Source organism: Podarcis pityusensis (genome assembly GCF_964106645.2).
Source record: "Podarcis pityusensis genome assembly, chromosome: 10".
In the NCBI taxonomy this organism is placed as follows: domain Eukaryota; kingdom Metazoa; phylum Chordata; class Lepidosauria; order Squamata; family Lacertidae; genus Podarcis; species Podarcis pityusensis.
The window spans coordinates 58,838,168-58,864,361 of record NC_138035.1 but is presented as its reverse complement, the minus strand read 5'-3'; the positions used below and the strand labels follow the sequence as shown (position 1 = coordinate 58,864,361).

Below are 26,194 nucleotides of genomic sequence, written 5' to 3'. Positions count from 1 at the left end.
TGGCGTTCTCAGTACCATCCTAACCAACCGAGTTATCCAAGCTATATGAGGGAGCTATCCAACCTATGGGAAGGAGATTGCGCCAACAGGGCTTGCATAGTTCTTGACCCTGCTTTGGACACGGGGCGACACAGGTCAAGCCCCACATCCGTAGTTGCTCCCCACGTGGGTAGGAGTTTTCCACAAGGTTTCCACCATAGACCTTCCCTCAACCATAGTAGGAGATCCTTCAGGGTCAAGGTCCTCTCTGCCAACGTGAGCACCAGCCCCCGTTCCCAGGCAGCTCCTGGCCATTTGTAGTTTTGTAGCCTAAGGTAAGCCACAATTCCCAGAATTCCTGGAGGATGTGTGTGCTTTAAATGTATAGTGTGTACACTAGTGGGCAAAATGGTGGAAACCTTTGGGGGGAAGTGCATTTCCGAGGTTTGATGGCTCATAACACCACTTTTCTTGGAGTAATACCATTTATCAATGGAAAGAAAATATAATGAAGAATGTAATGCAACAAAGTTTGTTCAATTATCTGTATTTTGTCAATAACCAGAAAAAATAATCAACCTTGCTTAGGTTGATATATGCAGCAGCTTTCCTTCATTTGAATGTAGCCAATGAGCATGAGTGTTTAGAGACCCAACCAGGTGGTGGTGTTGTTGTTTAGTCATTTAGTCGTGTCCGACTCTTTGTGACCCCATGGACCAGAGCACGCCAGGCACTCCTGTCTTCCACTGCCTCCCGCAGTTTGGTCAGACTCATGTTGGTAGCTTCGAGAACACTGTCCAAGCATCTCGTCCTCTGCCGTCCCCTTCTCCTTGTGCCCTCAATCTTCCCCAGCATCAGGGTCTTTTCCAGGGAGTCTTCTCTTCTCATAAGGTGGCCAAAGTACTGGAGCCTCAGCTTCAGGATCTGTCCTTCCAGTGAGCACTCAGGGCTGATTTCCTTCAGAATGGAAAGGTTTGCTCTTCTTGCAGTCCATGGGACTCTCAAGAGTCTCCTCCAGCACCATAATTCAAAAGCATCAATTCTTCGGCGATCAGACTTCTTTATGGTCCCCTTAATGGATCACTGCCTTGCCGTGGTGAAGGGGCTTGAATAACTCAGAGAAGCTGTGAGCTATGCTCCATGGACAAAGACAACCAGGTGTTATGACCATTAAACCTCTGAAATACATTTTCCCCAAAAGGTTTCCACAGTTTTGGCCTCTAATGTATGCAGAGGCTGTGAGAACAGCCGTGTGACCTGTAAGCACACATGTTGGGTTTTCTGAAGGGTGAAGATCAACAGTTGCTTCCCTTTCCCCTTCTCCAATTTTAGTCCTCCTATTCAGGCAGAACCCCTAAAGAGGACCAGAGCTGTCTAGCTGTCTAGGGATTTGGGCCAGCAATGGACTCTTAGGGGACGGTTTTTAGTCACCACTGCACCAATGCGTGGTTTTGTACTACAAATTTAAAGAGAAAAAACAGGATTTAGGAGAGGAAATAAAAGGCTCTTGGGCAAAAATTGCGAATATATGAAATGAATTTGGTATGTTGTCTTTGTCCTGTAACTACAAACTACAAGGGAAAGGGGGATTATCCTGAGGCACAGAATTTTGGAAAACTGCTGCTGTTGAACTGTATTGTTGTACATAGGCTATTGTGGGACATAGGAAGAGCTTTATTAGATAGGACTCTTGGATGGTGACCCAAACAGTAGCAAACAAAATTAAGGTTACCATTAAGGTTATGGATAATTAAAGTTATCCATAAAGGTTGCCTTTACGGATGTTCTGATACCCATACAGACATGAGATAAGAACTGGCTTCATCCTCCTTCACAAACAATAGGTTACTTAAATCAGTTCTATGTCTTCAGCTGATAAGAGTTTGCATTATTGTCTTCTCATCGTCCCCCACAAGGAAGAGTGGTTGTGTACAAATATATGCCGTAGTTTCAACTTGCCAACATCCAAAATGTGTGACATGAGCTTTTGGAGGATGTGTGAAGGAGAACAAAAGTGAAAGATACAAGAATAAACTAGAAATGAGTTGAGTTTAATTTCTGGAACCCAAAAGGACATCCCTGTTTTCATCAGAGAAATGTTGGGGGGTATAGAATAGGGTGTCCCTATTTTCGGAGAAATGTTGGGGGGTATGTACTTCAAGTAAGAAAACGATTGCTCAGCTGAGCGATTTGTGACCGTGAAAAATCCAGAAATGGAGAATTTCTGTGGTGTCCCTCTTTCCCTTGATGGCCCTAAGCATGTGCTTCTTTTTCTCAGTCGTTAATCCAGCCTTGCCAATGGCTCCCAGCAAACTCTGCTTAAGTTATAAGGTAAAGGTAAAGGGACCCCTGACCATTAAGTCCAGTCGTGACCGACTCTGGGGTTGCGGCGCTCATCTCGCTTTATTGGCCGAGGGAGCCGGCGTACAGCTTCTGGGTCATGTGGCCAGCATGACTAAGCCGATTTCTGGCAAACCAGAGCAGCGCATGGAAATGCCGTTTACCTTCCCACCGGAGCGGTACCTATTTATCTACTTGCACTTTGACGTGCTTTCAAACTGCTAGGTGGGCAGGAGCACGGACCGAGCAACGGGAGCTCACCCCGTCGCGGGGATTCGAACCGCCAACCTTCAGAGTCCTCGGCTCTGTGGTTTAACCCACAGCGCCACCCATGTCCCTGCTTAAGTTATAGCTGTGGGAAATTCAGACGAGGTAATCATGAGCCTACTAACTCAGAGCAAACTACTAACTGCTGCCTCCAAAAAATGTGAAGCCGGATAGAATAACACTTTCCCTTGACGTCAAAGTGATCTGAAAGTTCACACCCACGTTAGACCTGGTTTGCTTTCTCTTGTTATCATAAAACAATTCCACCTTTGTTGGCTCAAAACAGTCCTGCTGGAAGCCAGAAGCTTCCTTACCCAGCTGTGTCAAAATCTCTCTTTCTTACTTCCCCACCTTCTCTGACTGGCTATAGTTTCCTGTTCAAGCGGCAGACCACACACAAACCCTGCCGGCATCATGGCAAGATGCAGCACTGTTTCGTGGATACAACTCATCTGCTTCTCCAGCGTGCTTTGCAAAGGAGTTTTGTCCTTGGATCATGTGCCAATGCTGCTCTGGTCGACACACAGGTGAGACTTTCTGATAAGCCTCAGTACAGTCCATTTTAGAACGCTGCTCCTTACCTTTAAAAAAGGCCTAAAACCAAGAGATGGGAAATTGTGGCCCTCTAGATGTTGCTGGATTCCAGCCCTGCAGCAGCCTCAGCTGGCATGCCCAATGGTCACAGGTGGTAGGAGTCGGGGACTAGCGTCATGTAGAGCAGGGGTAGGCAACCTAAGGCCTGGGGACCGGATGCGGCCCATTCGTCTTCCCAATCTGGCCTGCGGATGGTCCGGGAACCAGCGTGTTTTTACATGAGTAGAATGTGTCCTTTTATTTAAAATGCATCTCAGGGTTATTTGTGGGGCTTGCCTGGTGTTTTTACTTGAGTAGAATGTGTGCTTTTATTTAAAATGCATCTCTGGGTTTTTTGTGGGGCATAGGTATTAGTTCATTCCCCCCCAAAAAAATATAGTCCGGCCCCCCACAAGGTCTGAGGGACAGTGGACTGGCCCCCTGCTGAAAAAGGTTGCTGACCCCTGATGTAGAGGACCATAGGTTCCTTACCCCTAGCTTAAACGGTTTTAAGGCCAGGATATTTGAAGGTCTTAAATCCCTTCCTCTGTGCTTCTGCCTACCTTGACCATTCAGATCCTTAGCACTGTTTCATGTCAAAGGTTTGGTTGGTAGGTATGCAGGAGAGGGGCTCTGCAATGGCATGCAGTCTCTAAGGCTATGCTGAGGGGGAATCTGTTTGTCCCCCCACCTTGTGCTGATGGCCTTGTTCTAAGACATTTCTATTATGGCACGTTTGATTCTTGAGCCCTGATAATTTAGTATCTGTTTTGGCCAGATGGCTGTCCCGCCCCCACCTCCATTATGATGTGTGTGTTGATTTTAATCTGGCACTACTATTCAGTCACTATATGCACTGGTTAAGGCATCAGGTTGGGTAGATATACAGTGGTACCTCGGGTTAAGAACTTAATTCATTCCAGAGGTCCATTCTTAACCTGAAACTGTTTTTAGCCTGAGGTACCACTTTAGCTAATGGGGCCTCCTGCCGCCACCACACAATTTCTGTTCTTATCCTGAAGCAAAGTTCTTAACCCGAGGTACTATTTCTGGGTTAGCGGAGTCTGTAACCTGAAGCGTTTGTAACCTGAGGTACACTGAATATATATATATATATTGCCTTGGACCCCATTTGTGAGCCAAGTCCAGGAAATGGTCTGAGCTGTAGGATGTCCATATTTTCGTCGGTGAAATGCAACAGAACTGGAAGAACTGAACATGTGATTCCCATGAGGTTCTCCATTCTTGCAGTTCTGAAATGAAAGGGACAGTCCCTTTCAATGTGGGCAAGAGGGGTTCTGGATGCCTGCCAGAACTCCGAGGCCCGAAAGAAATAACTAGATGGGGACAAAATGCCATGAGGAAAGGGGTGTATCGCTTCTTCTTTCTGCCTCTGAAGAAGGACGCTTCCCTGTGTGGAGACCTCAAGCACAGGGTGTGCTAGCAGGAGGATACGTTTTCTGGAAGAAAGCTAATCAATGCTTCCTCAGGATTCGTGGGGTGTGGGGCTTGGGTCTGGCACCTTCCATGGGACCTGCTAAACCTGGAACACAGAGGACATGGCAACAATTTTATTAAGCTGTATTGACTTGCCTTCTGTGGCGCATTTGGCTGTAAACAGAATCACATCTTCTTAGATAATTTTCTGCAAAATGGAAATATTAACAACTGTTTAGGGCAATGTGCCCTCTGCTGGTTTGGGGGCCCTGGAAAATGGCCTACTTTGCTACCTGATTGAGCCAGCCCAGAGCTTGTGTGTGTGTGTGTGTGTGTGTGTGTGTGTGTGTGTGTTTGTGAGAGAGAGAGGCTAAGTGCATTTTAAAAAAAACCTAAGTTCTGTAATTTTGAAAGCAAATAGTCAGTGGGGAAAAACAATAATGTATTCTGAAATAACACTGCTTATTAAAAATGAAAATGCTTTCAAGTCCCCTTCGCCCTTTATCCTTATCTGATAATGGCTGCACCTGTTGTCACCACAAACAGGTGAAACAGGAGCTCTTCTCTGTAGAAATAAGATGACCTAGAATTAGAAAACTTCATGCAGGTAATAAAGCCAGGCTTCTCCCTGAAGAACAGCCAGAAACTTGCTCCGTGCAGTTTCTTTCTCCCCGATTCCATATTAAAGCCGGTTTATGTTTGTAGTGTGATGCAATCAGGAATCCGTGAACTTTGAATTTCAAGAATCCAACAGCCTGACCTAGGAGATGTTTGACAACAGGAAGGGGGAGGGTGAAGAAGGGTGTGGTTGTCCTTGAAGTATCTCCTCTATTATGGTGTCAAGAAGCTCTGCTGAGATAGGAAATGACTGCTGTGGTTTGAACTGTGATTGTGGGTGGGACAACCATTTCGTGCATAGTTTCGATGTGCCCATAATGCAGGTCTGGACAGAGGATGCCCATATCCTATTTCTACTTGAAGACATTATTCAGAAGTGGCCTGTGGTCCTCCAGATTCTTTCGGACTCCAGCTCTCATTATCCCTGGCCCGCATGAAACATCTGGAGAGCCACATGTTCCTCATCCCTGTTCTGTTTGAAAGTCCATTCAGTCCTAAATCTGGTTCCCTAGTTGGCCAGGGAGCAGATTGGGACAGAGAAATCTTGTTGGGTCAAGCAAGGGAAAAATCAAAGGTTGAAGAACTGCCAGATTCATGTATCTTTCCTCCCTTCTCCTTCCATCAGTTTTTTTTAAAAAAATCCCTTCCAATGCTTCCAATGGAAGGGGATATTGTTATGCCAGCTCTGCAGATGTTTGGGGAATGTGGCAGGGAAATTAAATAAGCCACACCAACCCCTCCCTCAGAGCACACACACACACCCTTGCTGTTGGTGCACTAACAGCAGAGTGGCAATAGCTGTAGTCCTTTTCACGCTACCTCGGCAGAGGGATTCTCCCTCTACTGCCATGGCCACAGAGATCCACAACATGTCATGGCCCCTGAGGGACCACACAGTTGCACCCTTAATTCCTTTTTTGCAAGTACCTTTCAAAACCAGCAGAGAGCATGCACCACCTGAAAAGAGGGAGAAGAGGGAATGCCTTTATTATTATCTTACATGGTGAAACAAACCTGCTCTGCCATCTAACACAACAATGCACGCATCTCCAGAGGCAAATGTGTGCAAATTCAATCAAGCTAAAACTCATACTCATTGACTAAGGTCCCCCCCACCCCAGTTAGATAGCAGCTCTAAGAAATGCTCACTACCACCTCTTGCTCAACGTAGAAAAGGTCAGTTTGTTTATTTCTAAAAAATGCTAGTTTGCTAGCAGGGGCGGAGGAAGGGGGGGTGAGGTGGGTGTGGCCCACCACGGGTGTCACCACTGAGGGGGGTGACAAAATGATGGGTGGCACTCATCGCGGGGCCTGCAGCATGCCCGAGCCACTTGTCTCTCCTGGAATAGATGCGGTGGCTTGCACGTGTGCAGGCTCCACGCTGCCCAAGCAGTCCGCCTGCTGCCTCTCCCCCTGTCATGGTCCAGTTTAGGTGCAGTCAAAATCCTGGTACAGGATATCGGGACTGGGGGCAAGACAGTGGAGTAGGAGCAGGAACAGGAGTCAGGAAGCCAAGGGTCCGAGAGCCAGAAGCCAAGAAGCCAAGGGTCCAAGGATCAGGAAGCAGGGAGTCAAGAAGCCAAACGTGGCAAGGCAGGAAGCGTGTTGCTGTGTCAAAGAGCCAAAGGGAAATGCTGACCTTATATCCCTTCCCGGCTCTTGCCACCAGGTGCTGTGAGTTACCAATCGGCCTCACCTGTGCAGCCGCGCCTTGCCTCTTGAGAACAAACTTAGGAAAGCCCCAGTCCTGCAAAGTCCTACCGGTCACGGGGCCTGGCTTCTGCACGCACTCCTGACACCCCCAGCCCTATGGATTGCTCACCCCACCCCTGGGTGCGCCGCCCCAGGTGCCCGAGCAGCTTCCTCCACCGCTGTTTGCTAGCCATAGAGTAAAGGTAAAGGGACCCCTGACCATTAGGCCCAGTCGTGACTGATTCTGGAGTTGCGGTGCTCATCTCACTTTATTGGCCGAGGGAGCCAGTGTACAGCTTCCGGGTCATGTGGCCAGCATGACTAAGCCGCTTCTGGTGACCCAGAGCAGCGCACGGAAACGCCGTTTACCTTCCCGCCAGAGCGGTACCTATTTATCTACTTGCACTTCGACGTGCTTTCAAACTGCTAGGTTGGCAGGAGCAGGGACCGAGCAACGGGAGCTCACCCTGTCTTTGAGATTCGAACCACCGACCTTCTGATCGGCAAGTCCTAGGCTCTGTGGTTTAACCCACAGTGCCACCCGCGTCCCTCAGCCATAGAGTAGGTAGGAGCAATTGTAAAGAAGGCCACATGCCTTGTTCTTTTGAAATATCCATAGCGTTCAATCAGAGGAAACCTTTGACAGTTTGTATAGTGACGGCCTGCTTTTGTGCCAAGATTGGGAGTGAAAGAAGCTCCTAAATGATTTCCCCTGATTTGACAGTGCCACTCTGACCAATATTTCCCCCTTCCTGCTTAAAAGAGAGATGCGGGCTGTTTTATTTGGCATATGGAATGATCTGGTGAATACCAACAAGGTGAGCTATCTGACTGCATGGGCAAGAGATTTTTCTTTGAGGAATCAGACGTGCTAAATTTGAAGATGACATTTCATATCAGACCATTGTTGGGTTGCCACTCCAAATAAAATTCCCTCGGCTAGAAGTGAATTGGGCTGTCACAGTCATATCACTCAGCGAGATGCTTCGGTACCTGTTTGAAATTCCACTAAAGCAGCCGCTCGTTTTAATTATGTAGCTCCAACTGCCGCCGTCGGCAACCGGAGCATCTTCCGTCGGTTTCTAGCAGCCGAATACAGATCCTGAAATTGTTTTAATTGGGGCATCTGTTTACATGAGACCGAGCAGGAGAGGAGTCTTCTTGTTTGTTGGCCTTCTCCTGGTTGAAAACCATACCAAAAACAGCCAAAACTCAACAAATCTGCCACTGTTTGGGCTGATAGATAACTTGGGGACTTGCAAGCTCTAAATGTTTGGTTGGCAAATTGTTTGGCCGGAAGTGACTATGGACAGTTGCAGAGTGGGATAGTGATGGTCCTTACCTTTCAGCAGTTTTCTAGATGCCAAGAATAGTATTCCTTCTCCTTTTCTCTCATCTATAGCAGGTCTGCAACCACATAGATCAGCTTTCCTCATCCTGGTGCTCTCCATGTGTCTCTGCCTACAACTCCCATCAACCCCAGCCAGTGAAGCTATGCTCTCAATAGCCTCACCATCGTATTCCCATGCTGGCAGTGGCTCATGGGCATTGTAGTCCACAGCATCTGTCAGGGGTGGACTTTAGTAATCTTTCATAATAGGGAGCCATGCAAGACAAAAACCCGGCGCCCACAAATGGATCTTCTCAATTTTTCATCTTCTCAATTTTGCATCTTCTTGGCTTGGCACCCTGTGGAGGGAGATCACCTGCACCACCCAAAATCTAGAGGGCACCAAGCTGAGAAAGGTTGACCTGGAAATAACAACATGGGGGGGGGGGGGGAGGTTGGTAGAAGATTGGCTTCCACCATTCGTCTCGAAAATGCCAAACAGCTCTGAAAGAAAAACAGTTGTTCTAAGAGAAGGATTCTAAATAGGCCATGAACCCATGAGAAGTAAAATGAGCTGCATTTTAACAATGAATCCTAGTTTTCCAAAAGTTTTCTGTGCTCATATCCCTTCAAATGTAATGTCATTTATTATTTTTGTTACATCTAATTAATTCTGATTCATGTTTCACATATTATTTTTAAATTAATAGCAGATTTTTTTAATTAAATAAAAAGCCCTTGGAAAAATCCATCTGTGAGTATTTATTTCACACAAACTTGTGCTATTTTCACACATTATTTAAAACAAAATAGATGGGTGTTTGTTCTCTACAGAATCATTTTGGATGGTGTTTATTTATTTCTCTGCTCTGATGTGAACCACGTAGATAATTTAACAAAGCCAAAAATGCTACCGTGGACCCAAAACACCAATGAGCCCTCAGAGATTCTACTAACTAAATTAAAGGAAGAACTTACCTTGATTTAGAGAGCTTATCAGATTTATAAAGCCACTTACAGAACCTGTAAAATATAATTATATTAGTCTGAATTATATATTTGTAAAACATGCAGATAAACATAATCCCATGTAACCACATATAATTAGCTCCTTCAACCTGAAATCTTATACACACTTAGGAGTAGGGATGGCTGAACTAATTTCAGTTTGCCTCAGTTTTTTTCCCATTTGTTCATTCTTCAGTGCTGTTTGCCACATTTTTACATCTGTTTATTTTATTTTAAAAAAGAAACCACACATTTCTCCCACTAAACATGTCTCTATTTGCAATTTCCCTGTATCTACAGATTTTTCCAAGCGTTTCCCCTCAATATGATGCATTTTATTTGCTTTCTTTTTGGAGAAAGTGTGAATTAGATAGGATGTCATAGAGCAAGCTTGCCAGTAAACCACCCAGTTCAAAACTAGCGCTGACTCTTTATTAGCCAAAAATGATCGCCACAGACTTGGCTGAGTGTCAGGCCTAAGGAGCACAGCACCTCATGCCCTGTCGGCCCTAAGCCACGGGTGTCAAACACAAGGGCCGCGGGCCGAATCCGGCCCGCCAGACCTCGTCATGTGGCCCGTGTAGCCGCCGCTGGCCACCAGCCTTCACCTTTTATTCTCGCTTTTTTTTTTTAAAGGAGAAAGCTTGTGTGTATTCATTGAGGGAAAGACCGGGGCGGGGGGGGGGTGGCAGCACCGCACATTCAGAGAAAAGGAGGCCGGCCCCGGGGGCGGGCTGATGCTTTCACGTGACTGACTGGCTCGAGGTTGTGCAAACAAGGCTGGGCTTTCCCTCCGCACGAAATCTGGCTGCCGCAGTGCCGCCTCTTCGCTTTAGTGCGCAGAAGGCGAAGCACACGGGAGTCCAGTCCGGCTACGAGCAGCAAAGCGGGAAAGGAGGCACCGCGCCGTCCCACCCCTTCCTCCCCCCCCGGAGAGAAAAATGCCAGACAAGCCATAGTATATTCCTAAAGGAGGGCTCTCCCCTTCACGCTGCCCAGTAGCAAGCCGCGACTGTTCCTGCTAGCCAATGGCGAGGCGACAGAGGACTTTTCCATTCAGTTCTGCGCTACATTTCGGGGGGTGGCGTTTTGCCACGCCAGCCGGGCTCGGGGGCAGTGGCGTAGCGTGGGTTATCAGCACCCGGGGCAAGGCAAGTAATTTGTGCCCCCTAACCCGTGGATTTGTGCCCCCTAACCCGTGGATTTGCGCCCCTAACCCTAACCCCCAGATGTTGCGCCCGGTGCGGCCGGCCCCCCCTGCACCCCCCACGCTACACCACTGCTCGGGGGATCAGAGCGCCGGATTCGCACCGGCCTGACCCTGATCTCAAATACTCAGCGGCTCACTCTGCAGATCTTTCTCCGAAAAGCGGTTGTCGCGGCGAAAGAGATGTCAGGTTATAGGTTCCTCTCTCCGCGCCTCCCCAGTTGGCACCAGCGGCAATCACGCGAAAAAGCGTGCTGGTGTCTAAAGAAGTCTCGTTCCTCCCAAGGCACGTGTTGACTTTTTGCAGAGAGGCAGTTGCAAGGCGAGGAAAGCTCCTGGTAATCATAAAAATCCCATAAGGATAATTAAATTGGGATGGGGAAACTAGCTGGGAATTGCATTAGGGCCATGATCCACAAACCGCTTCCTTCGGAGCAAACACTTAAATAAATCCCAGTGGAACTTCGACCTTGCTTGTCGACATCATAGAGTGGTTACTGCTGTCGCAGTGTCTATTGTTCAAGAAGTGGCAGTTTTAACTATTTGCAGGCTACCGATCCACATCAGCCGCTAACGCAACGTAAGGAGTTTGTGGGTTGGTCTGAACGTGACCATTTGTGCTCTGCGAGCAACCCCTCGCTGGAGAGAGGCTGTTTAGTGACAGAGCGCATGCTCAACCCTCACTGTCACCAGATATGGCTGGGAAAGACTCTTGCCTGAACCCTTGCAGAGCCGCTGCTGGTCAGTGCCTGGCAGTGCCGGGCTAGATGGACCAATGGTCCGAATCAAATTGTTACAATACCGATGAGACAAATACACCAGTCTATGGCAAACCTTTATTCTGAATGTGGCGGTGATTTGGAATCACTACCCTGCTCCAGTTTCACCTTGTCAGTCACTAATGCGGATTAAAATGCCACCCACACACGCGAAAGCACGTATTGGAAATCAGGCTTTGGTAGTTACAGCACGTTAACCAGTCTCGAGTAAGATACCAGTACTTACTGCCTGGAATAAAATTGGCGTGATGCATGTGGGTACTGTGAAGACAAAAGCAAAATACTGCTAGATACAGGACTCGCGGGATAAAGCCGTGTATAATTCCCCGAAGCAACAATACCTAACATTATTACAAAAAACAGTAATAATTGAATGCAGTGACAATAATTTATGATAATAAAGAGTGGACACATAGTCCTACAGATACAACCGGCCCTTTGAGGGTGACCAAACTGCTGATGCGGCCCCTGATGAATTTGAGTTTGACACCCCTGCCCTAAGCCATGAAATCAGTTGCCAAGATTAAAGGTCCCTGCCTCTCCACAGCCATCTATGTCTCCTCCTCCCTGGGGCTCTTTCCAAGCAGTCGGAGAGTGCACCTGCATGCCTGTCTTTGCTCTTCGCATTTCATGCCTCTTCTGGTTCTGGGAGTCAGGCAAGGAGGGGAGCTTGTCACAATGGGGTGCAGGGAGACACCCGTGACTCTTCACCAGCCTGACTCCTCTCTGCTTCTTAACCTCCCTCCTTCCACTCGCCTGCTTCAGCTTCTCCCTCTGATTCTGGACTTTCTCTCTGCCACAGCTCACTAAGCCCCGTTGCCCCTTCAGCTTCCAACACCTCCTCTTCCTAGTCTTCTCCCTCTTTGACCACTCATGTGCTGAATTCTTCTGGGAACAATGCATGGAGAATCAATTCTTCTTTCTTTTTTCTTTAAAGTACTGAGTCAGTTTCCTAGGTGTGACCATTTCCACCAAAGATCCAAAGGGTGACCTACAACAGAACTGCATTGACACGATATATTGAAGGAAGTCTATCATACAGTCCATTTTTGAGTGAAGGCCATGGCTCCTTCTTCCTCCAGCCCCGGAAAACAGCAAACTATTAAAATCCAAAGGCTTTATGTGAGCAAACACAGATGTGAAAGCCGAATGGATTGTAAAAAGGATTATTTCCAAAATGAGCCCAAGTGTACTGACATTCAGTGGTGTCTGTGAATAACAGGAAGAGGACTTTGTGTGTGCCATGCTTCTGTATGCTTCTTCTTCTTCTTCTTCGGTGATTACTCGTAGCCACGTAAGATTGTCTTCCATGAACACGGTTTTAACAGTGAGTCTGTAAGTGACTGTGGAGGCCAATTCTGGATCCACACGTCCTTCCACAGTGGGGACATAGGTTTCCAGGTGGGAGTTGATCATGGTGAGGGTTTGCTGAACGTGCCTTCCTCTTAGCACATTTCTCTCTTTTGTCCTGAGTTCGAGCATCTTCAAAGCCCATGACAGCTTTGGTAAAGGCTGTTCTCCAACTGGAGCACTCGCAGGCCAGTGTTTCCCAGTTGTTGGTGTTTATACTACATTTTTTTTAGATTTCCCTTGAGACAGTCTTTAAACCTCTTTTACTGACCACCAGCATTACGCTTTCCATTTTTATGTTCGGAATAGAGTAGTTGCTTTGGAAGACGATAATCAGGCATCCACACAACATGACCAATCCAACGAGGTTGATGTTGAAGAATCATTTCTTTGACACTGGTGATCTTTGCTTCTTCCAGTACACTGGCATTTGTTCACCTGTCTTCCCAAGTGATGTGGAATTCTTTTCGGAGATACCGTTGATGGAATCTTTCAAGGAGTTGGAGATGGCATTTATAAGTGGTCCATGTTTCACTTTGTGTGTGCCATGCTTCTATATGCAGAGGAGACCAGACTGTGTTAGAACTGCAATGGGTTGAGAGAGAAAGTTTGACACTTCCCCCCCTGTTGCAGTCCCCACCCAAAATTGTGTGCATACACACCCCAAAGCTGCTATTTTAGTTGGGGGTGGAGCCTCCACTGGCCCCATGCAATAGTTTAAGAACCCAAAGTCAGCATCTGGCTGCTTAGTAAATGGTGAGATCAGCAGGGCTTGGCAGATTGTACTAGCTGAAAAATTAACATCATTTGGTAGTTTGATCAGAAGGTTAATGAAGAGAAATCAGTTCATGGCTAAACTGTTCCCATTCATCATGAGTAAGAATGATGGGACAACTGAATATCAGCCGTCAACTTCTTTTGGGACTGAGTTAAAACAAGAATATATTAACCAAACGTACATTTTTAATACACGGAAATAATGGTGCAGCCACAGGAGACCTGTTATAGGGAATTTTGTTTTGTTTTGTTATATGTTGTTATTGCTCCCTGGGCTTTCATTTTATACAAAGCTTAATTTAAAAAATCAGCTTGCTTCAGTCTCAGATTTGCTTAAAAGGTCAAGAGATTAACCTAGCCTTTGTCAACCTGGTATCGTCCACATGCTTTGGACTACAATTCCCATCAGCTCTTGCCACCCCCTGCTGTCTGGGGTCGACAGGAATCTCATCCAGAGGGTGGCAAAACAAGAACAGGCCTTTTCTGCAGTGGCTCCCCCTCTGTGGAATGCTCTCCCCAGGGAGGTTTGCCAGGCACCAGGCAAAAACATTCCTTTTTAACCAGGCCTTTGTTTGATTGACATCCTATGCCCTTTTAAAATGTGTGTGTGTGCGTTTTACTGGGTTTTATTGTGTTTTTTTATTATGTATTTTGTGGTTTTATATTCTGATTTTATCCTGTGAACCGCCCTGACACCTTTGGGTATAGGGCGGTATACAAATTTAATAAATCACCATCATCATAGAGATTCCTTGCATTTTCCTCTGTCACCAGTCACTTAACTATCTGAAGCTGCCTCAAGAGTGCAATGAAGGAATGCTTTCCTTCATCCTCAAAATGATGGATCAGGAAGAACACACAATAGCTCTCTGCTAGCAAAGCCCTGATGTATTTTCTCCTTGCTCTCCTGTGCACTGGGGGTCATCCTTATGAAAATAAAGTTAATATATGGTTTGTACACTGATTAAGCAAAATGTGCTGTGCAATACCAGTTGCATAATGTTCAACAGTTCCTTCCGTTAAGAACAGAGAGCAAACAATTCAGAATTCTGATGGCTTTCGCTGGTGAGATTTTACAGGTTTATTTATATCTTCTGCTCTGAACACTGTGATAGTAGATGTTTCTTTGTCTGCAAGTTCTAGACATAGCTCTGAAGTAATTTCTAATCTCATGGGCTATGTATGTGCCTATTTAATGTCACCTTCAAGACACAAATGAATTTGCAGACGGTAAATGGAACATGTTTTAAAATGCTTATGGAAGCAACTCATGGGAAAACAGCTTCATATTGTGTTACGTAACTCCTCTTGCACCCTCACATGAAATGGCTGGAATTCATTTCACCAGCAGAATCAAAAGAAGATTTACAACATTATATGCATTCACGTTTTTTTTTAATATTAGTTTTTCAAATATATAAATAGTTCTCAGCTTATGCGTTTGTTTTCATGGATCCTGCCACAAAACTAGCCTACTTTAAAGTTGCACGCTGTGTGTGAGAGAGGGAGAGACATTCCTGAGCAGAGATGGAGACATGATTGTGTGGTTGTGCACAAGTGATGAGATATAGGGACATGTACAGTGGTGCCCCGCAAGACAAATGCCTCGCAAGATGGAAAACCCGCTAGACGAAAGGGTTTTCCGTTTTTGAGTTGCTTCGCAGGACGAATTTCTCTATGGGCTTGCTTCGCAAGACGAAAATGTCTTGCGAGTCTTGAGATTTTTTCCCCGCTTCCCCCCCCTTTATCTAAGCCGCTAAGCCTTTAATAGCCTTTTAGCAGCTAATCCGCTAAGCCGATAAGCCTTTAATAGCCGCTAAACCGCTAATAGCGCTAATCCGTTAAGCCGCTAATAGGGTTGCTTCGCAAGACGAAAAAACCGCTAGACGAAGACACTCGCGGAACGGATTAATTTCGTCTTGCGAGGCACCACTGTATGTGTGTCTGCAGCCTCTCTGTATGGTGAGTGCATGTGTGTGCTCTATGTTTGTGCAGGAGAGTGTGTGGTAATAATAATAATTTATTTATTTATTTATTTATATCCCGCGCATCTGGCTGGGTTTCCCCAGCCACTCTGGGCGGCTCCCAACAGAATATTAAAAACACGATAAAACGTCAAACATTAAAAACTTCCTGAAACAGGGTTGCCTTCAGATGTCTTCTAAAAGTCAGAGTTGTTTATTTTCTTGACATCTGATGGGAGGGCGTTCCTCAGGACGGGCACAACCACAGAGAAGGCTCTCTGCCTGGTTCCCTGTAGCCTCACTTCTTGAAGGGGGGGAACCACCAGAAGGCCCTCAGAGCTGGACCTCAGTGTCCAAGCTGAACAATGGGGGTGGAGACGCTCCTTCAGGTATACTGGTTCGAGGCCGTTTAGGGCTTTAAAGATCAGCACCAACACTTTGAATTGTGCTTGGAAATGTACTGGGAGCCAATGTAGGTCTTCCAGGACCGGTGTTATGTGGTCTCGGCGGCCACTCCCAGTCATCAGTCTAGCTGCCGCATTCTGGATTAATTGTAGTTTCTGGGTCACCTTCAAAGGTAGCCCCACGTAGAGTGCATTGCAGTAGTCCAAGATGGTTGGCCATCTTGTATATTTTCTTTGGTACCAGGAAATGCTCCCTGTTGTTAATAGGTGACAACAGCATCAGTATTTTGTGATTGTGAAGGCCCACAGGACATAGTACTGGCTTCCCATGGTAGTGGAGCTGGGGCAAGCACCAATGACTCTCTCTCATTTGGTGCAATGCTCTACCCCTGTGACAGACATTGTGTGCTAGGCCACACACTTCACGGTGGCCATTTTGTGACTGGGACCCTTGGCACCGGTCTCAATTTTTAAGTCTTTATAGCTCAAAGTGATAAACATCATCTCTAAAATGTTGTAAATAATATTTTTATTGTGTAGAATTCAGTAGAGAAGCGGAAGGGGCAGCGGTAAGAAAGCCATTTTCTAATTTATCAACATGCAAGCATCTGCACCTCTCTCTCTTTTACGAAAAGGAATACATACTCACACACTTCACAAACATCACACACACGTACAAATTGCTGTGCGAAATTTTCGATCCTGTTAAAAGAAAAGTAAACAGCCCTTTGAAAAATTAATTTCTTTCAGATCCTTCCAAGGCTTGGCAACCACTTTACATGAAGGGCATGTTATCTCAAAGCATGAGCTGCACGCATTGCTGAAGCAAGCTCTGGCTTCTCCAGACCCCAGAAACGTCGCCTTGTTTCTTCAAGATGCGGTAGGTGTCGGCAATTTGTCTTGTCTCATAGCCGAGGAGTGCAGCTTGTGTCTAATGAGCCGAGATGCCCCCCCCCCAGTGACCTATGCTATCTTTTTGTTTTGTTTTTCAGCTTAGTGTGGATGACTTCACACGTTACGCCAGCTCCTCTGGAAATGAGACACCGTTTCGCAATGTTCAGGCAAGCATAACTATCTCATATGGCGTCTCCCAGCAGTTTTCAAAAGCAAAACAAAACGACGCCTGGAAGGAATGACAGAGACATTGCAATTCTGGTAACAGGCTGAAGGCTCTTTCCAGCTCGAGAAAGCGATAGTCGTAAAATAAACTTAAGCACCTGCAATTTTCAGGAAAGTGTTTGAAGTTACCCAAGACTTGCTGTTTCTTCTTCTATCTTTGGCAATGTGGGAGTTTCTCAGCTTCTGAGGGGTGGTTCAGTTAAGGAGATTCTGTCAGGTTCAGAGGAATATTTTGTGAACTGAATTAAAGGTGATAACTAAGGGCTGTATTCAACTAAATTTTACACACGGTAGACCCATTGAAATGAATGAATTTACTCTGAGTTGAATACCTACATTTCCACTGGAGTTAAATGAACGATTGGTAGAAGAATTCTCATTCCAGCAATAGGGCATATTTTAAAAAACAAACAAACCTGGATGATAGGAAATCTAAATGCTTTAAGGAATGTAGTGATGCTAATTATCCATTGATTTGATGATGCTCACATAGCCATTACCTGAGAGGAAACAGATGGCTCTTTGATCTCCTTTTAACAAAGAGTACTAATGAGTCTGTGTTTTGGAAAATGAACATGTACTGTAACTAAAATACTTATAAACAGGAATGGGGAACCCCAAGCCACGGCCAGATTTCTTAGGGATGTATGGATCCGCTCCTGGCCATCAGTTGTACAGTGGGGAGCAGATTAGAAAGGAAAGGACTTTGCTGTTGTAGAATCATAGGATTGTAGAGTTAAATGGGACCACAATGCCCTGCAATGCAAGAACCTTTCACCCAACATGGGGATTGAACCCATTGCCCTGAGATTAAGCGTCCTATGCCCTATCAACTGAGCTATCCAGCAACTGAGGCTGGATAAGATCTGTAAGAAGATCAGCTGCGATAAATGTCTCAGAGGTTTTGTGTTCCTTGTAAATATGGGGAAAGTAGTCCGTGCATTTTGCAAGTGCATGCAATTTTGGGTATGCAATTGCATCTTGAAGCATGAGGCTTTAAATACAGTAAAATAGGACCTGGGCCAGAGAGATGTGGAGATCTGTGTTATCACCTGAACCTCAGGTCACTTCACTGCCTGGCGACTGTAATAATCATCATGAGAGAATTGCGTGGTGTGTACCCGCCTCTCCCCTTGGAAAATAAAGACACAAGCCACAGCATTTAAGGTTAATGGGCAAAAAAAGGCCACAACTTTATTGACTGCAGGAATTGAGCGGTATTGGCTTAGGCATTGGTTCTATTGACTAACCGGCTTCAGCCTGATTGCTTGAAGACCGGCATGGGTTAACCGCCAGCAGGGGGAGTCCTGCTGATGTACATCAACTAGGAGCTCCCTCAGGGTCACTGCTTGGGGGCATGCCTTAGGCCCACACCTCCATAGGCTTCGGACAGGGCAACACCCTCCGGAATCCTTTACCGGACTACCCTTCGATTTGGGGGAAGGTGATGGCGCTTCCTCCCCCCTCATCTGAATAACAATACCCTTACCAATGCCTAACCGCCATTGCCAAGGAAGTTGTGACAATTTGCTACGAGGTAGGTGAAAAACCAAATGGCTGGTGCCAATTTGCCAAGTGGAAAAAATCCCTACCAGGCCCTTTGATGGCAACCAACCGAAGTCCATATCAAGGTCAAAGAGCCAAACCTAAGGGCGGGTGGGGTGGGAAACCGGAGCAGCTGGAGCGAAGAAGAGAGGGAAATCCTCGGCTGTGCCGGCCCTAAATAGCCCGGGCCGATTGGCTGGCCAGGGAGATGACGCGTCCGAGGATTCCCCCAGTCTTGCGGGGGCTGTGATTCAGCCCCCGCACATGTGGGGAGGGCGTGGAGCCCGCAACCCCACCTCCTCTCCAGCTCGGAAGTGGCTTTGTGAGGCTTCCTTAAAACTGCTAGTATGCCACATCATAGGACAGGACCATTTGTAGTTCACACACACACACACACGAACACTATTTTAAACACAAGGTTGACTTTTTCATCAACCTATAAACTGCTTGCAAAACAGCCAATTTTCACATGTACACACAGAGATTAATTAACTCCCCCCCCCAAATAAAAACATTCAGAAAATTGTGAACACTTGAACATTTTTTTTGTTCAGCTTGATGATGATGATGATTATCGGGTTGTTTATATAATGAAATTGCATGTCAAATTCTTGTTGAGGATAACAGAGTTTATTTTGCATAATGGAGGCTCTAAAAGACTGTAATCAAGCCTATCAGAGTAAAAAAGAAAAAGAAAGCAATCATTCCTGCTTTAATCATCCAATTCATAATTAACTGTTCTTTGTGCTTACTGCAGGAACTTCTGAGGCCTTCATCATCTTCTTTAGTCTTGCCAGCTGTGGACTGCCATGCCGTGAGTCACCTTTCAGTGTACCTCCAAGAAACGCTGAACTGGGCCTTGGTAAATGTAGACGGCAAAGAAACATCCCAGCTGATGGTTAATGGATCCAAACCCAATGTGTTCGTGATAAAGCTACCACTGACCAGCAGGTATGAGGTGCTGTAAAGGCTATTATTATTATTATTTATTAAATTTGTATGCCACCTGTGGAAATAAGGATGGATGACATGGGAGTTGAATGCATGTGACCTGTGCAGGAGCAAGCAAGCTGCCGGCTAGCTTTGCAGAGCCTCTTTTTATTAGCAGAAATCAAAAGTTGGAAACAGTAGTGAAACCACTCTGAACTTAACAAATTTCCAGCAAGGCACATTTCCAGCATTAGCAATTGACATGTCAAACCAGGTGCTTCCCCCAAATGTTCCCCTGATACTTGATAACGGCTGCCTTCAGCTAGTTTGGTGTAGTGGTTAAGAGCAGTAGACTCGTAATCTGGTGAACCGGGTTTGTGTCTCCGCTCCTCCACATGCAGCTGCTGGGTGACCTTGGGCTAGTCATACTTCTCTGAAGTCTCTCATCCCCACTCACCTCACAGAGTGTTTGTTGTGGGGGAGGGAGGGAAAGGAGAATGTTAGCCGCTTTGAGACTCCTTCAGGTAGTGATAAAGCGGGATATCAAATCCAAACTCTTCTTCTTTTTCTTCTTCTTCACTCATCATGCTCCAGCCAAGTGGAACATTAAGCAAAGCTTTCTGCGAGGGAGGCCAAGGGCAGAGACTGGGCATGGCGGCTAGACACGCTGTGGCATGTCTTATGCTCAGGTGGGGGTATGCCCCCATGCTGCATCCGCCATCCCCACACGACCCTTCATCCAGAAATCTCAGGAAGTTCACAGCATTCTTGCATGCATGTACAAAACTCTTGTGGCTTTTTACGCAGGTCTTATGTAAGAATCATACATGTAGCAGACTCACTGAAATGAATGAAACTAAGTTAGTCACATCTATAGGCGTTTTCTGTGTAGGACTTGCATTGGATACAGCTCATAGATACAGCATCTCCACCCCCTATTATTCAGCCCGGATGCTGAGATCCAGCTCCGAGGGTCTTCTGGTGGTTCCCTCACGGTAGAGAAGAGAAGCTACAGGGAACCAGAAGTGAGCATTCCAACTGGAGAACAGCCTTTACCAAAGGTGTCATGGACTTCGAAGACACTCAAACTCAGGACAAAAGGGAGAAATGAGCTAAGAGGAACGCACATTTGGCAAACCCTCACCGTGATCAACTCCTGCCTGGAAACCTATGTCCCCACTGTGGAAGGACATATGGATCCAGAATTGGCCTCCACAGTCACTTATGGAATCACTGTTAAGATCGTGTTCATGGAAGACAATCATACTCGGCGATGAGTGATCACCTAAGAAGAAGAAAGACAGGGAACCAGGCAGAGAGTCTTCTCGGTAGTGACACCCGCCCTGTGGAACACCCTCCCATCAGATGTCAAGGAGATGAGTAACTATACAACCTTTAGAAGACATCTAAAAGCCCAGTATACCTGAAGGAGTGTCTCCACCCCCATTGTTCCACCCAGACACTTGAGGTCCAGCGCTGAGGACCTTCTGTGGTTTCCTCACTGCGAGAAGCAAAGTTACAGGGAACAAGGCAGAGGACCTTCTCGGTAGTGGTGCCAGCCCTGTGGAACGCCCTCCCATCAAATGTCAAATAAATTAACAACTATCTGATGTTCAAAAGACATATGAAGGCAACCCTGTTTAGGGAAGTTTTTAATGATTGATGTTTTAATGTATTTTTACTCTTTTGTTGGAAGCTGCCCAGAGCATCTGTGGCAACCCAGCCAGATGGGCAGGGTACTACTACTACTACTAATAGTAGTTGTTATGATGATGAAAGGTTTTGACCACCAGATACTGCCTCCTATGATGTTCCAAAAGTCCAAGACTGCGCACGTTATGTTATCACTTCTTTAATTAATGCCAAGGCACTCTGGTTTCTATAGCCTGGGGTGGAGAACCTGTAGCCCTTCAGGTGAAGTTTGATTTCAACTTCCAACTCCCATCAGCCAGCGTGACCTCTGAGCCAGACAACTCCCATCATTCTTGACCATTGGCCATGCTGCCAGGGGCTGTTTAGAGGTGTAGTCCAAAACACCTGGACTACAAGTTGAAGAAAGCTGATCAAGGATTTTGGGAACCATAGTCCAACAAGTTCCAGAGAGTCACAGGCTCCTCGAGTCTGTGTTATGAATTTATGGTGTGGACATGACCTTTGAGAATCATCTTTCCAAGCTTCCTGGAGATGACAGGTATTGAACCTGAGTCCTTCCACATGCAAAATTTATGTGCTATGATTGATCTATGGGCCTTTCCCTAAGGGGAAGAACCCCTTACACTGAGGAACAATGTTAGGAAAAACAACATGCCAAACACATTCCATATTATTAAATTTTCCAAGTGCATCATTTGAATAAAGCTGGGAGGCGAGTCATTCATCTTGACTCCTATTGCCTGACACAAGAAACAGGCAAAAATAAAATAGGTGACACATTTGTAAATGATAAATGGATTTTTTTTTAAAAAAAGGAACCCTGAACAATTCTGTGAAATCCAGTATTGTCTGAGTAAACAGAAAAAAAGATATTGATATAATAAAAATGTTTTAGATGTGCTGTGTCTCTTTCAATATCCGTAACCTCCTAAGGTTCTGGTCACCTGACTTACGCCATCATCTGTTGTATGTTAACAGTCAGCACAGAGCGATTTTTCACCTTCATAGTAATATGGTGAACCTGCCTTCTGAATATTTTATCCTCTGGGACAACCACAGAAAAATGAATGCATTCCAACCGACAGGTAAATTTATTGCCTTATCATGTAGCATCATATTCAGAAGACAATTTCATGTCTCACATTTTCTTAGAAGGCTTTTTGGAATGACCCCTGAGAATTCACACACACATGCATGTATGTATGCACGCATATACACAACTCTGAATGGTTTGAGAGTGCTTCTTGTGATTTTTATCCAAATGCACCACCTCGCAGTGCAAAGCAATCGCTTAAAAACCTCACCTATGCAAGCAGTTCCACAGGCATTGCCCTCTACCATCTCCCAATGCACACAACACGCAGATACCATACAGCCGGTTTCCTCCAGAGACACATGTGTATCTAACATGCGTGCTGGAATTCAACAACATCCTGTGAGTGCACAGCACAGGATCCTCACCTCTGGCTCCCAGAAAAGGTGGCACAACTTGAGAGAACCAGGTGGCAATTTAATGCATCTTTAGCATGAGGTCAACTTGGCTAAAGTTTGGCAGTTTTGCTTCCCCAAGCAGCTTGGCTAGACCTGGCTAGTTTGGGAGGTATGCTTGGGGATAATTGCATTGTCCCTTTCTGAACAACTCAAATAGTTTCGGTGGCACATGTGGGGGCATGTTGGCGCTAGTCTCCCCTTTACAGAGGACAGCATTTCCATTGCAAGAGTTGTCGGGAAGTGCGGTCCTCTACCTAAAGTCCAAATATGGTTTAAATGTAGAGAACTATAAGACAGGAGAGCAGCAGGGGCCTTGAGGTTACTAATCAACAGCACACCTACCCAGTGGTGGAGGAAGACTCTCGGGCACCTGGGGCGGTGTGCTCAGGGCGAACTGCCCATAAGGACAGGGCGCATGGTGCTCAGAAGAAGAAGAAGAAGAGGAGGAGTTTGGATTTGATATCCCACTTTATCACTACCTGAAGGAATCTCAAAGCAGCTAACATTCTCCTTTCCCTTCCTCCCCCACAACAAACACTCTGTGAGGTGAGTGGGCTGAGACACTTCAAGAAGTGTGACTAGCCCAAGGTCACCCAGCAGCTGCATGTGGAGGAGCGGAGACGCGAACCCGGTTCCCCAGATTACAACTCTACCGCTCTTAACTACTACACTACACTGGCTCCCTCCCATAGGGAGGGACAGGATGGGCAGCGCCCATAGGGACGTACGGGGCACACGGCACCCATAGGGACAGGGCGTGCCGTGGGGCCTCAGCTGTCCTACATCTGGGGGGAAGAGGCAGTGGGCAGACAGCGTAGAGTGTCACGGTCCAGTTTACAGGCGGTCAAAGTCCTGGAGGAGGATGTCCGGACCGGGGGCAAGATGGCGGGGTGAGAGCAGGAACGAGAGTCCAGAAGCCAGGAGTCCAGAAGCCAAGGGTCAGAGAGCTGGGAGTCAAGAAGCCAAAGGTCTGAGGATCAGGAAACCAGGAGTCAAGAAGCCAAGGGTCTGAGGATCAGGAAGCAAGGAGTCAAGAAGCCAAACGCAGCAAGCCAGGAAGTGTGTTGTTGTGGCAAAGAGCCAAAGGGAAATGCTGACCTGGCTCTTGCCACCAGATGCTGTGAGTTATCATTCGGCCTCATCTGTGCAGCCACGCCTTGCCTCTTCAGAACAAATTTAGGAAAGCCCTAGTCCTGCGAAGCCCTACTGGTCACAGGGCCTGGCTTCTGCCCGCACTCCTGACATAGGGCCCGTGGGCACTGGAGACACATGGCTTGGGAGTGCTGCAAGCCCCACAGTGAATGCTGCCCGCCATTTTGTCACCCCCCTCAGTGGTGACACCCGGGGTGTGAGCTGCACCTATTGCACCCCATTTCTACGCCCCTGCACCTATCTGTTCAAGGGCGACACCATGGCCCCTATTTTTCTTGGACTAGATAAACTAAAATTACGTATTATGCAAGATACCTAGATTGCATTGAATGGCTCTGTTGGACTACCCTGAATGGATTTGTTAATCTAATATAGACATTTCTGCCTCCCTGTCTTGCTCTTCAAACATGATCTCTCATTATAGGCTGTCCTATAGGTGTTGTCAATAGTCACATTACGTAAAGTCATTCAATGGAGGCATAAATTATTGAGTCTGACAAGGATCTGATTATCTGTCTTATCCAATACCAGCTTGTTCTTCTGTCAGTTTACCCATCGTTGGATTTGTTTTTTAATCAGCTTTTCCTTACTCAACAGCAAATTACCCTGAAAACATTAGGTCTCTTAGGAAGGCAATCATTGTTAATAACAAATCTAAGTTTTAAGGGGCCAGCCTAAACACAACGCATTCATTGTTTTTCCCCGTGGAAAGTTTTATTAATTTTTTAAACAATAAAACAAAAATTGCAAGGCAACAATTTCATCAAAAACAAGAAAGCTGGTATACACATTTACATCCAGTTTATATAATTTATGGGTTGTGCAACTGTTTCTACAGTATGTTATCAATGTACATATCCTCTTCATAGGCTTTATTGAGATAAGGGGGGGAGAAAAAGATCCCCCCCTTATTAACATATGCAAAAAAGGAAGCCATATGTTGCCAAAATTGCCATTTTTTGTTATCCCTTTTCATACCCTCCAACATAAAACAAAGGAAAATCGGGATGTGCCTTTTCGGGGGCCGTGCTCCTGTGTAAGTTGTGATTTTTTGAGAACGCACCTTCCCCAATTGCTCATATTTCGGGGCTGAGTTCTCGTGGGAGCCAGGTGACTTGTGTGAGAGCACGCCCCCACACCCCAAAATAGGCATCTTGGAGAGCTCTGCTTTAACAGGAAACAAAACAAGACATCCCAGGATCCAATCAGAAACCAGGATGGCTTCTGTAATTCCAGGATGTCAAAGTGCAACAGTTGAGGGGCATACCTTTCATTGCTCTTCTATGTCACAATGCATTCATGTGGCTTGAGGGAAAAGGTTAGCTTCCCAATGCCATGGTCCCAATCTGGATAACCCCCTCCCCCCACTAAATAGCCTTGGGACCCTGATGTTGGGGGGCGGGCGTCATTAACCCTTTATCTCATGCCATTGTCCAATTCCCGTTTTGTATTCTCCATTTTGCAATCTCTACCCAAGACAACTGGCATCTTTCGGAATTAAATTAAACCGCTGATTGAAGATTAGATTTCCAGCTCTGGAGTTATCCTTGCATTCTATATGTGATCTGATTTTGCAGCCCTCCCCTCTTTCTGGAATACTGTTCCCTTACTGATTCCCCTGGATGCTTCAGTTTGGAACATGCCCTGTCTAGCAAACCTAGAATCATAGAGTTGGAAGAGACCACAAGGGCCATCGAGTCCAACCCCCTGCCAAGCAGGAAACACCATCAGAGCACTCCTGACATATGGTTGTCAAGCCTCTGCTTAAAGACCTCCAAAGAAGGAGACTCCACCACACTCCTTGGCAGCAAATTCCACTGTCGAACAGCTCTTACTGTCAGGAAGTTCTTCCTAATGTTTAGGTGGAATCTTCTTTCTTGTAGTTTGGATCCATTGCTCCGTGTCCGCTTCTCTGGAGCAGCAGAAAACAACCTTTCTCCCTCCTCTATGTGACATCCTTTTATATATTTGAACATGGCTATCATATGACCCCTTAACCTCCTCTTCTCCAGGCTAAACATGCCCAGCTCCCTTAGCCGTTCCTCATAAGGCATCGTTTCCAGGCCTTTGACCATTTTGGTTGCCCTCCTCTGGACCCGTTCCAGTTTGTCAGTATCCTTCTTGAACTGTGGTGCCCAGAACTGGACACAGTACTCCAGGTGAGGTCTGACCAGAGCAGAATACAGTGGCACTATTACTTCCCTTGATCTAGATGCTATACTCTTATACCTAAATCCTTAAAATAAAATTAAAAAACCCCCAGAGCTACCGGTAAGTTCTTTGGTTGTTATATTTCTGTGCTGTTCTTTTTTCTTTCCTGTGTTTTCATTTTCATTCAAGTCATAGTAGTATTGTTGTTTCAACTGCAAGTGGTAGGCCATGTCAGTACCTATTCTTCCCCTTCCAACATTTTCAATTTCTTTCTTTCTATGTTTCCCATGTAGGACGAATGACCTATCCACACGAAAGCAATTCCTGGAAAATGGTAAGTGAAACAATCCACAAGTGAGCCAGGTTGTTGTTAACAACAATTAAACATGAAAGATCAGCATTCAGGGGGGAGAGAGGCTTTCATGCAT

General features: G+C 46.1%; 1 protein-coding gene and 1 long non-coding RNA gene across 2 annotated transcripts in view; one reads left to right on the top strand and one right to left on the bottom strand.

Moving 5' to 3' along the window:
- LOC308486741 overlaps positions 1 to 26,194 on the bottom strand; it is a 433,510-nt gene that overhangs the window by 320,714 nt on the left and 86,602 nt on the right. The gene's annotated exons all lie outside the window — the stretch shown is intronic.
- The window catches only part of LOC308486722 (V-type proton ATPase subunit S1-like), a 49,277-nt gene continuing 25,774 nt past the window's right edge, over positions 2,692 to 26,194 (top strand). The window contains exons 1-5 of the mRNA XM_081023912.1: positions 2,692 to 3,113; positions 16,476 to 16,605; positions 16,718 to 16,786; positions 19,147 to 19,340; positions 26,060 to 26,100. Coding sequence (XP_080880038.1) covers positions 3,001 to 3,113; positions 16,476 to 16,605; positions 16,718 to 16,786; positions 19,147 to 19,340; positions 26,060 to 26,100 — 547 coding nt within the window. The 5' untranslated portion in view covers positions 2,692 to 3,000. The remainder of the gene's footprint in view (positions 3,114 to 16,475; positions 16,606 to 16,717; positions 16,787 to 19,146; positions 19,341 to 26,059; positions 26,101 to 26,194) is intronic.